Genomic DNA, 12651 nt, shown 5'->3' on the forward strand with positions numbered 1-12651 from the left:
CCACCCACATTTTAGGTAGGTCTCCCCACATTAGTTATGAAGATCAAGACAATCCCCCCCCCGGACATGTCCACAGTCCAACCTGATGTAGACAATTCTTCATTGCAACTCTTTTCCAGACGATTCTAAGTTGTGCCAAGTTGACAGTTGAAGCTAACCCTCACACTAACCAAAGATGATTCCCATTTGTAGACAGAAATTCACTTTTCAAGACTTCATATTTTTCTTAAAGAGGTGGTTTGTGGGCCAGGTGGTGGTGGTGGCGCATGCTTTTAATCCCAACACTTGGAAGGCAGAGGCAGATGAATTTCTGTGAGTTCAAGGCCAGCCTGGTCTACAAAGTGAGTTCCAGGACAGGCTCCAAAAGCTACACAGAGAAACCCTGTCTCAAAAAAAAAAAAAAAAAAACCCAAAAAACAAACAAACAAAAAAGAAGTGGTTTGTGAAGCCAATTTTTTTGGTAGCCATGTTTTTCTTCTTTGCTTTGTAACTTTTGTAAACACATTTATGGACTCAGTAACACTCTACCAGTCAGAATGTAGATGTAGGCAACAGAAATCACTGTGCCTCTTTCAAAGAGATGACTTATTAATTATAAGTAACAGGCAGATGTATTAAATATGGATAATGTGTCAGTTGTATTAAATATGGGTGATGGGGCAGGCATATTAAGTATGAGTAATGGGGTGGGCCAACAAAATCTCTGAAAGGATTTGTTTCCAGGCAGCCAAACCTTTAAGAAAGAAACACCACCATGGACCTAGAAGCTACCACCTCCACCCCTGTCAGCTGACCAGTCCCAGAACCAAGTTTCTGAGCACATGGCTCAGTGGGCTGCCAGGGGTCAGCAAGCAACCTGAGGGTCTCTGGATTGAGCAGTTGAGTCAAGGGTTATTGTCACATAGTAACACAGGGACCTCCTGTTTGAGAGCCATCTTTCCACTACCGTAACAAACACCCAAGGTAATTAGCTTAGAAAAGGGAAGGGTCTATTCTGGCTCACAGATTTGGAGGTGTCATTCTATGATTGGTGGGCCCCACTGCCCATAGCAACAGCACATAGCAAAACCAGTCAACTCAGGAACGAGATGCAAAGGAGAGGAAAACTGAGGGGTCAGATTCCCAATATATCCTTGAAGGACATATCTCTAGTGACCAGAAAACCTCTCCTGGGCCTTCAGTTCTTCAAGGTTCTGTCACCTCCTAATAGTGTCATGGATTGGAGACCAAGGCTTTAGAGGAGACTTGACCAAATCATAGGCTCCTGGAAGGAGCAGTTGTTGAAGGTGGGAAGAGAGCAGAGGTCTGCCTTCGTCAGGAGCTGTGGAGGAGCATTACACAGTCAAGCAAAGGTGAGCACTAAGAAGTTAGGTGTGCAAATCTGGAACCCAAAGGGAAGTCTGTCAAGTCAGAGGTTTATGTCTAAGAGTTTGTATACAAGCTGGGCTGCAATCTGATTCATTGGCTTAAAGGAGAAAGTCAACTTTACTTTTGAGATCACTGTATTATTGAGAGTCCTGTATTATAGTCTCTTCATTTTTTTTTTTAATTTTTGTTTTGGGATGTGTGTGTGTGTGTGTGTGTGTGTGTGTGTGTGTGTGTGTGTGTGAGTCTGTGTATGTGTGTCTCTGTGTCTGTCTGTCTGTCTCTTTCTCTGTGTGAATTTATTTCTATATTAGTCAGGCTTCTCTAAAGAAAAAGAATTTAAAGGGGATTTATTAGAATAGCTTACAGACTAGTATTTATCAGAATGACTTATAGGCTAATATTTCTTAGAATGGCTTATAGGGTAGGATTTATTAGAATGGCTTACATTCTAGCTAATCCAACAGTGGCTGCCTATCAATGGAAGGTCCAAGAATCCAATAGTTGTTCAGACCACAAGGCTGGATGTCTCAGTTGGTCTTTGGTATATGCTGGAATCCTGAAGAAGTCGGCTCTAATGCCAGCAAAGGAATGGACTTTATTGGAAAGCAAGGATGCAAAGAGAGCAAGCTTCCTTCTTCCATGTCCTTATACAGAATGCCAGTAGATCAAGATTAAAAAGGTGGAATTTCCCACCTCAAAAGGTCTGGATTAAAGGTTTATCTTCCCACCCCCAAATATCCAGATTAAAAGTCTTCCCACTTCAAATGATTTAATTAAGAAAAAATTCCTCACAGGTATACCCAGGCACTTTGGTTTTATTTAGATGTAGTCAAACTGACACCCGAGAATAACTGTCACTGTCTGTGTGTGTGTGTGTGTGTGTGTGTGTGTGTGTGTGTGTGTTTGTCTTTCTGTCTGTCTCTTTATCTCTCTTTTGTGTGTGTCTGTCTCTCTATATGTCTCTGTGTCTGTTTGTCTCTCTGAATCTCTGTCGGTGTCTGTCTCAGTCCGCATATGTGTTTCCTGTTTGTTTCTTTATCTTGTGAGTCAGGATCTCCTATAACCCTAGTCGGTCTTGAACTTGGTATGTAGCTGAGCCTAATATTGAACCCTGTGTCCAGAATGCTGGGATTACAGGCAGGCAGGACAATACCCAGTTCATATTCTCTTCTTTTTCTGCCTTCAAGCCCAGGTTCATCTCAAATCTTTCTCCAATACTCCACTGCAAGTGCTCCCCAAAGGCCTTTTCTGTTCTCAGGGCAACATCCCACATTTTCAGCCACTTTCTGCTTCTTAAGTATGACTCTCGGAAAATACAAACTGTCCCAGACAAGACCTGAGGCAAGAGGAAGAAGTTCCCGAAGGAATCACGACAATCAACCCACAGAAAGTCAAGGTCCACTATCTAACTGGCAGCCTCTAGAGCAAAGGAAGATGTTAATTTCTCACTGCAATAAGGTAGACAGTGTTTCACAACAGCCTTGGACTAAACGGTGGATTGGTTAATTGAACTCATTAATGGGTGAGGTTTCTGTTTTCCCTCTTAACTAGGGAGAGTACTAGGCCAAGGGGTAGGCAATTTCCAGAAACCTCCAAGAAGCCCAGCTCATTTTTAAGCAGTGTTACTTAAAATACAGTGTACAAAGGGGAAACAGACTGGATTTATTTCTTCTAAGCCTCAAGTGAGAAGGTATTCTGGGTTGGCACACTGTGACTGGAGGGCTGTGTGTATTCTAGAAACACTGCTTGGAGACGCAGGCAAATGCAAGGGCTTTGCAAAGATGTGTACAGCATTCAGAAAAGGGATGTGCCAATCGAGACCAAATACTGGAGGAGAGGAGTTTGCAATGTTCCCTCTCCTTCCCTCCCCCTCTCTCTCCAATCAAGATCAACCCTCTCTCCCCACACCAAGCCTGCCTAAGAAAGGTCAAAGTCTGAGATTGGGGCGGGGCTGGGGGGCAGTGGCGCTTGGCCGTTTAGCTGGGAGGCTTACACACACAGACAGGCAGATCCTAGCTAGGGCTTGGGTTAGGCTAAGACCAGGCTTGACACTTAAGGTGTAACGTCCTGCTGGACTCTACTGGCTAGGCGGGGTGAGTAGGCGGGGCTCGGTCGGTAGTGGGCGTGGCGTGGCGTGGTAGGGGCGGTGCTGAGCCTGTCCCCTGCCACCCTCTCCAGTCCAGGCCGCAGCACTCCAGCTCCTCGTCTCTGTGTGTGCTTGCTTAGCTCTGCAGCCCCGGCCGGTCGCCATGGCGCTGCGTGTGGCAGCATTCGACCTTGACGGAGTGCTGGCCCTTCCCTCTATCGCCAGCGCCCTCGGCCGCACCGAGGAGGCCCTGGCGCTGCCCAGGTAAGAGGGCCCACGCTGGGTCTGTGTCACAGGTTGGGCAGTTCCCAGCCGCCGGGTGCCCTGCCCACACGTCCAGCCCAGGTTTCAAATTGCTTTCCAGGTGAGCCCGGGCAAGATCAAAAATCACTGCCTGGTACTAAAATGCCAGTGGGCACGAGATCCGTTGCCCTTCTAAATGCTAAGTAATTAAACTTTGCTTAAAAACTTCAAAGTTGCCCTTTGCAAAAGGAGGCGATGCTAAGCTATTTGCTACCGAGTTAATTCTATTGAACTGGGCCTTTGAAGAAAGTTCTGTCCAAAGGCCGGCATTACAGGAAAGCTAGTTTAACAGCAATTTAGAGAAATGGCCCACAGCCCGAGGAAATGAGGACCTGGGAGGTAGTCGCTGATACCACCAAGTAGTGGCTCGGCTTCAGATGGGGGAGGGAGGAAGCAGGGACCTGTAGAAAAATGTCTGGAAAAAAATACATCAAAATATCCAGACATCGGGCTGGAGAGTAGGCTGCAGTTTAGCATGTGTTCTTGCAGAGGAACCTACATTTGATTCTCATGTCAGGCAGTTCCAGGGGATCTGACGCCCCTTCCGGCCTCCTAAGGCACCATATGCACAGATACACATACAAACACACATAATATAAAAAGTAATAAAATAAGTATTTTAAAGATCCAGGCGTTACTAATTATATGTGAGCTCATGAATGATTTCCCCTCTATTTTCCCCTTCCCATTTACAAACGTTTTCTAATCAGAAAGGAGGAAAGCGCATTTATTAAAAAAAAAAATTAAAAAGGATGAAAGGCCAGTCTGGAAGGACTCAGGAAAGCAGGAAGGGGTAATTCCAAATTACAACTGAGAGGTAGACTCGTAGTGGCAGCTTGTGATCTGGATATCTGCCGCATCTGAAGATTCTAGTATTCTTATGACTGCAAAGGCCAACAGGGCTTAACCTTTCTTCTATACAAATCATGCAAGCCAACTCAAAGGAGGCGCACAACGTCTAGAATGGCAGTTCTCAACCTGTGGGCCGCGACCATTGGAAAACACAATATTTCCGATGGTCTTAGGACATGAGACACCGCTCAGCAGCAAAATTACAGGTATGAAGTCGCAAAGAAAAGAATTTTATGGTTGGGGGTCACGACCACGTGAAGAACTGTATTAAAGGATTGCAGCCCTCGGAAGGTTGAGAATCACTGCTCTAGAACCAGGCACCTTCTCAGATGGAGAGACTGGGACACGGCGGGGAGATGGCCTTGCTCGATCCCACGGTAGCAGAGGCTCTGAGAGCAGTGTTCCTACACCCAGCGTGGGTTCCTCCCTCTCTGCCTCATTGTGGCTTTGTTCTTCCTCAGCCGCTGCTCTAGAAAAGTATCTGTGCAGGGTAAATCAATAAAATACACCAGCAACCGAGAAACAAAAATAAGACAGTGCCTACGAAGTCCACCATCAAGTGGCCACACTGCAGCTAAGTCGAAGTTGACGGAGAACCGTATTTGAAAATGGAAAGCTGCCTACCTCCCAGCTTGCCCAATAGGAGCCACGAGGAATGAATGATGAGCTTGTTCCAAGAAGTGTGTGTGTCCACTCCATTTTTATGTGAGGGTAGGGATGGATGTGTGGATGTTTATGTGGTGCATGCTTCACCTGTCTTTTTAGTCATCTGTCCTGTAAAGTAAGACATTGCCTTTCACTAGGAATTTTGGGTGAAGATTAAATTAGCTTATATGTAGAGTGGATGGGCAGCCACGTTCTTGATGCATGCCATTCATTGTTTACAGAAGTTCTTCATGTCTCCAGAGTATGCTCATCTGATGGTAGCCTCACCCAGTTCCTTTGTGACCAGGGTTGGAGTTGTTTCCAGGTGCCATCATATAGACTTCGGCAAACTAGCTGAGCACAGGAAGTCAGAGTGCAGACTCTGAGTCTGTCCCCCCTTCAGATGTGTGAGCCCGGAAAGTGACGGGAAAGCATCTTCCAGCACTGGGTGTTTTCAGCACGCTTGCCGGCTGCTAGAACAACTCGACCCGCACAAGGGACCGAAGCTCAGGCTGAAGCAGTGCCCTGAGAAGTACAAAGCTCTTGGAAATTTTCCTGTGTCTCTTGTTATTTGTTCGTGCTTTGTTTTCATTGTGTGTCTGTGGGGGGGGGGGTGTTTTGTTGGTGTGTGTATCTCTGTACCATGTGTATGCCTGGTGCCCATGGAAGCCAGAAGAGGGTGTCAGATCCTTTAGAACTGGATTTCCAGATGGTTCTGAGCCATCGTGTGGGTGCTGAGAATCTAACCCAGGTCCTCTGGAGGAGCAGCTGGTGCTCTCCTGCCCCTCTTGCTTCGCTGGTTTTGTTTTCTGTCACAGCCCTTTCATTCTTCACTGCCTTTATGAAGCATTCTTAAAATACAGTTCTCAGGGGCCAGCAAGAGGACTAAGCTGGCAGACGTGCTTGCTGCCAAACACAGCCTCCTGAATTCCATCTCCAGGGCCCATATGGTGGAGGGAGAGAACTGACCTCCTCGGGTTGCCCTCTGACCCATACGTGTGCACTGTGGCGTGTGTGTGGGTGTGTGTGTGTGTGTGTGTGCATGTGTACACACATATACATAAATAAATATAATAAAATTAGATGCGTGTTTTCCAACAGCGAGAATACTCTTGTTATGTCAAATTGCTTCTCCTTCAAAATAACCCCTGCCTGCTCTTGCTGTATAAATGTAACAATGTCCTCTTGCAACCATGCTATTCCTATGTGTTCTTCTGTCGTCAATCCCCATTTTCCAGGCAGAAACAAGTAATCTCCTTGGTTTCCCCGTCTCACTCTTATACTACAACTATCTGCTTACTTGTCAATGTGAGTCTCCTAAGGATGGGACCATTGTTTCCCCCATCTTTTACACCACAAGTTGTAGCACACAGCCTTGCACACCTTAGGTGTCTAATAAAAGCTTCTGGCATCTAACTGCACCCCCGATTCTTAAAACCTGGGCAGCTTCTAAAGAGCCTGAGGACCCTCACTGAGGAGACAGCAGCGTTCTGTTGTGTACTGTGGTGGCGTTTGCGTGGTTCTGACTTTACTGTGAATTATTGGCTGGCACATTGAAAACATGTGAATTCGATGTCAACCGTACTTTAATAAGATTGTTCAGGAAATACTGAAGGCAAAAATGTAATAAAACCATTACTAACACGAGAAAGCTGGGCAAGGCCACAAATCTCAGGTACATGTCTTTTATAGATGCGCTGAGCTGATGATTTTACTTGAAAGAGGGTTAGTCTGTTTAAAAAAAAAATACTCTACTATAGTCAAAAACAAGATTCCCAAGTAGAAGATAATTGTTCTCATAGATGGGGATGGTAAATAGTTGCAAGGGCTTGGTAGTTGCCGCTGATAATAGGCAAGGCCTGTCCAATAACCAGGGCTGCCAACAGCACAGGCTGGCTGGTTTAGCAGGAGAGTACTCCCGGAAGGTAGAAGGCCAAGATCAAGTTTCAGCAAAGTTGATCTTCCAGTTGCTTGTCTTTTGCTGTGATAAACACCATGGCAACAAGCAACCTGGGGAGGAAAGAGTTTGTTTGACTGATAGGTTACAGCTCCTCAACTAGGAGAGCCAGGGCAGGACTCAAAGCAGGAACCTGGAGGCAGGAACTGGAGCAGAAACAATGGAGGAATGCTGCTTACTGGCTCTCGATTCTCGACTTTCTCAGCTACTGTTATTGTACAACCCAGGGATGGCTCTGCCCACGGTAGGCTGTACTCTCATACATCAATCAATCATCAAGAAAATGTTCCACAGACATGGCTGCAAGTCAGTCTGATGGAGACAATTCCTCAACTGAAATGTTCTCTACCCAAATGTGTCTAGATTTGTGCCAACTTGACAAAAAAAAAATAATTATGACAGGACAGTCTACCCCATGTCAATGTTGATACACAAGCATGTCACTTTAAGTAATACCCATTTCATTGCTTGTACCCAAGATCTCCATGTTTATATTACAGTAGAAAATGTAGTCTGACTTTTAAAAGTCCCATAGTCTATAAGTGGAAGTTTCTGTCCTGCCAGCTGTTCCCAAATAAACACACAGAGGCTTAATATTAATTATAAATGCTTGGCTGATAGCTCAGGCTTATTACTAACTAGCTCTTACAACTTAAATTAACCCATTTCTATTAGTCTACATTCTGCCACATGACTCGTGCCTTTACCTGTTCTCCAGCATGTCCTGCTCCCTCTGTGGCTCCTGACAACTCCTCTTACTCCACCCTTCTTTTTCCCGGCATCCTTAGTTTGTTGTCCCACCTATATTTCCTGCCTAACTACAGGCCAATCAGCTTTTTATTAACAATGAGAGCAACACATTTTCACAGTGTATAGGATTATTCCACAGCAAAGGTCTTTAAAATTTTTCAACACTTAAAAGTTCAAGATCTCTTTAAAAATCAAAAGCTGCTTAACTGTGAGCTCCTGTAAAGTTAAGAACAAGTTACATGTTTTCTTATTCCTGGAGAGAAGAACCAGAGTACAGTAACCATCAGATCAAAGAAAACACAAACCCCAGCAGTGTAAATAGCTTGGTGCCTGACATCTGGGACTCACTCATGATCTTCTGGGCTCCCTAAGGCTTCAGCACTCTACTTTCCCAGTGCCGCCAGCTGCAGCACAGTGTGTCTCATAGACTCAGGTGGCTCCACTCGACCCCTATCACTGTCCTAGGTGGATGTACCATGGTCCTGGTACTTCTATTATGTTGAGGTCTCCGCTACAACAGAGGCTGGTCTCTCTGCTGACCCGGCCACACAGTACTGAGGCTCAGTTGTTTTCTATGACCCCTTTAATCCTGCAGCTTTCATGACATCAAAACTAATACCATCTGGGAGACTCTAACGCATTGCCAAGCTTGGCTGCCAGTTTGAGATGCAGCCTTGACCTTCCTTGCCCCCTACCAAAGCTTCAGAGTGCTGACCCTGATGAAGTACCTTCCCGAAGACTTAACCTAAGTGATTCTGGTCTCTTGTTAACCACATCTGATTCTTCAGTCCCAGCTGACCAGAAACCACCGATTCTTAATCCAAATAGCATACTGTATTTGTGACAGTTGGTTTCCTCCAACAAATCTCTCCTTGACTTGAGGCTAGCACCATCTCGGTGTGTCCAACCATGTCCTGTGCTCTCTGTGTGTCTGTGTCTAAATAGCCTCTTTTTATTAGAGTATCAGTTGTGTTAAATTAGGACCTCATTAACTTCATTATCATTTTAAAGATCCCATCTCCAAATATAGCCCCATTGTGAAGTACTGGAAGGTAGAACTTCAGTGTGGGGATTTTGAAAGAGAGATATTTCAGTCCTTAACATGGGAAATATTTTTAGAAATCAGAGATTAAGATAAAATGGAAATTATGTGCATAATATATATCAGAAAAAAGTGTTCATTTTGAAGAATGTGAGCTCCATGTGGACAAACTTGGTCTTGGCTTACATATTCCTGTCCTTTCCAGCAGCAGTTTGTCTGTCCCTGCCATGGGACATATGATGAAGCCATCAGAAAGCTGGTGATGGTGATGTTCCTTATGTCTTCCAGAGGCTTCCTGACCAGTGCTTTCCAGAAGGAATGTCCAGAGGGACCCAATGAGCAACTCATGAAAGGGAAGATCACATTTTCCCAGGTGAGGAGACACTATGTGGACCCCTTGGGGAGGTTCTCTGCTTTATTACCTTTCCACCCTGACCTTCAACTCGCTGTGGACAAGATCATGTCTTCTTGAGTCATGCACCTTTACCCCCCATAATTTACAAAGCAGCAAGATATTGTATGGTGTGTTTAGGACTGGGTTGTCGTCTGTCTGTGTCAATCTGAGGGACATTTAAGCCCTGAGGAACTGTGACAGTAAACATGACAAGTGTGGCTATTTCAAGACAGGGCCACTGGAACCATTAACTCAATAACTGTAGAGCAGGGGACTTCGGAGTCTGGGACTGGGTTTGAATCTATAGACCCCACTTACATATCAAGAGCACAGCAAGTTACTTAACTTCTCAAAAGCTCCGTTGTGTTATCAGTAAGGTGGGTGATGACACCACCTGTGTCTGAGTGGTTGTGACACCTGGGAACGCTTAGTGCGGTGTTTCACTTAGTCAGTGCTCAGCAAAAGAGTTGGCCCTGGTAATGAACTCTCAATTGCTTTCTAATAAGGTAGTCAGGAGGTAATACCATTTGGATTCTCCATTAGTGTGTCTATAAAGAATCTGGTTATAAGCCCACAGATCTTTTTTTAAATCTACTTTTTGAAAAACTCTATTTTCATAGAAACTTATTCTCCTAACAGAGAATTTGGGGACCACCTTGTTAAAAAGAAAGATCATAAGAGACAGAGGACCAGGGTGTCTGCCGCAAGATAGTGTCGTCTATATACGACAGGGAAGCTGCAGGCATGACGTCTCAACATGGCGGCCTGAACAAGACCATGGCAATGCTATCATTGTTGATGTGCCAATGTGGATGAGGCAAATCTCACAAGACCCCACCCCTAGATGAAAAACTATACACAATGAATAGCTGCCGAGAGAGGGAGAATCAGTTTTTTTCCTGAGAGGAAGCCCCTCATAGATTATCCAATCTCTGGTGGTCAGCCCTAAACATACATACAGATACACACACATATAAACAAGCTATGCTAAATTAGAGGGAATGGAAGAAGCAGGAAGAGTTGGGGGAGTGAGGGGCGTGGAAATGCTGTAAATACAGTACTCTAATATGAAATTTAAAAAATAGAATTTTAGAAAACACACAGAGCATTATGAAAACCCCATAATGAAACCCATGTCTGAGGACTTCCAAATTAATAAAAATAAAAAAGAAAGAAAGAGAGAGAGAAAGAAAATTCTCACCCTTATGTGGTAATCCTGACAACATTGTAGTCACTTTATCACACACACACACACACACACACACACACACACACACACACACCACGACGACAAACAGTGAAGGGCAGTTGTGTCAATGCCGTGGGGAACAACTTTCTCTGAAACATTAACAGTAAAAACCGCCTTTAGCAGCATTGTTCAGGATGAGGAGGGATGCTGTGTATCTCCAGTGACATGGGCTGGTTTTAGAGTGAATTTCTGGTGAGCGGTATGACTGCATGTGAGTCAGACCACCTGAGCAGTTTCTGCTAATCTAGAAAGTCATTGGGTTAGAAGTCTGAGAAAGTGAATTATACTAGGACAAAGACGCCTAAAGCATGAATCGTCTTTTAAAAACTTACCTTTGCAAGCTGTCCTGCTTTGCTTTCTATTACTGGGATAAGCACCATGACTAAAAGCAACTTGGGGAAGAAAGGGTTTATTTGGCTTACGGGTAACAGTCCATCACTGAGGAAAAGTCCAGGGCAGAAACTCAAGCACAGCTGGGAACCGAAGCAGAGACTATGAGGGAGTACTGCTTATGGACTTGTTCTCTGGGCTTACACAGCTACCTTTCCTGCAGACCTAGGACCACCTGTCCAGAGGGGGTGTAGCAGGAATCTTAAAAGTTCTTATTAATAAAATCAAACCTGAGGCCAGTTATTGGGGTGAATGCTGGAAGATCAGAGAGACAGAACAAGCCACAGCTAACCTCACCTGGCCAACTTCTCAGCTGATCCTGTTTCCTCAGACTGGAAGCCTCTGTGTCCTCATATCCGAATGGCTCTCAGCTGAACTGTGCTGCTCAAAACCTAAAAGCTTAACCAGCCAAATGCTTCTAGTTTCTGGTCCTCACGCCTTATATACCTTTCTGCTTTCTACCACCACTTCCTGGGATTAAAGGCGTGAGTCACCATGCCAGGCTGTTTCCAATGTGGCCTTGAATTCACAGAGATCCAGAGGGATTTCTGTCTCTGGAATGCTAGGATTAAAGGTGTGAGTGTCACCATTTTCTAGCCTTTGTGGCTGTTCTGTCTCTGACCCCAGATAAGTTTATTAGGGTGCACAATATCTTGGGGAACACAATACCACCACAAGGGGGCACTGCCTGCAGTAGGCAGGACCCTCTCACATCAATCAAAATATGCCCCACAGATGTGTCCACAGGCGAGCCTGATGGAGGGATTTTCTTACTGAGGTTCCTTCTTCCCAGACCACCTGGTTTGTCTCAAGTTGACCAAAAAACTAACCAACACAGAAGTGAACTTTGACTCTTCACTCCATTTTTGTGCAGGATAAAAACAGAAGGGTGCACACAGTTTGGTCTGGACAAGATTTCCAAACTGAACACACTCGTGTCTGAGCACCAGGTCAAAAAACACGGCGAGCGTGAGGGGACCCTCCCTCCATGTTCCTGTGGACATGACCTTCCCACAAGCAACTGCTGCCTCATCCTTAATCTCCATCATTCTTGCCTGTGTTAGCATTTCTAGAAGGGGAGCTTTGCTGTTTGGCGTCTTGTGCTTGGCTTTGTGTATGTGGTGTTCATAGACGCTATTGCAGGCATTAGCAATAGTTTGTTCTTATGGCTCCTGGGGGTCCATTGTATGAATGCACCATGCTCTGTGTATCTTGAGACTGATGGGCTTCTGGGTAGCTTCTAGTTGGAGAGTCTTATGAATAGTGTTACAGTGGGGTCTGTGTGCTATGATCCATTCTGCAGCGAGCTTTGCTTGGGCTTTGTCATAGCTTAGGCTGCTATTGTAAAGATACTACAGAAGGCTGGGTGACACAAATATCAGGCATTGGTTTCTCACTCTTCTGTAGGCTAGAGAACCCAAGGTGTCTAGGGAGGGTACTCCTCCTGGATTCCAGTCAGCCCTCTTCCTCCTGTATCCTCGTAGGAGACAAATCACGCTCTCCTGTCTTTTTATAAAGATTCTAGTTCCATGCATGGTGACTCCACTCTCATGACTCAGCCATCTCCCAAAGCCCCCGCCTTCAACATAGTCATCTGTAGTGGGATTTAGTCCAT

The 12651-nt window shown here is 45.2% G+C and overlaps 1 protein-coding gene across 1 annotated transcript in view; it reads left to right on the top strand.

Moving 5' to 3' along the window:
• Window positions 1-3516: 3516 nt before the first annotated feature.
• The window catches only part of Ephx2 (epoxide hydrolase 2), a 40557-nt gene continuing 31422 nt past the window's right edge, over window positions 3517-12651 (top strand). Inside the window, exons 1-2 of the mRNA XM_028890021.1 lie at window positions 3517-3718; window positions 9292-9376. Of these exons, the coding sequence (XP_028745854.1) occupies window positions 3618-3718; window positions 9292-9376 (186 nt within the window). The 5' untranslated portion in view covers window positions 3517-3617. The remainder of the gene's footprint in view (window positions 3719-9291; window positions 9377-12651) is intronic.

This window comes from Peromyscus leucopus, chromosome 9 (assembly GCF_004664715.2).
Source record: "Peromyscus leucopus breed LL Stock chromosome 9, UCI_PerLeu_2.1, whole genome shotgun sequence".
Taxonomy (NCBI): domain Eukaryota; kingdom Metazoa; phylum Chordata; class Mammalia; order Rodentia; family Cricetidae; genus Peromyscus; species Peromyscus leucopus.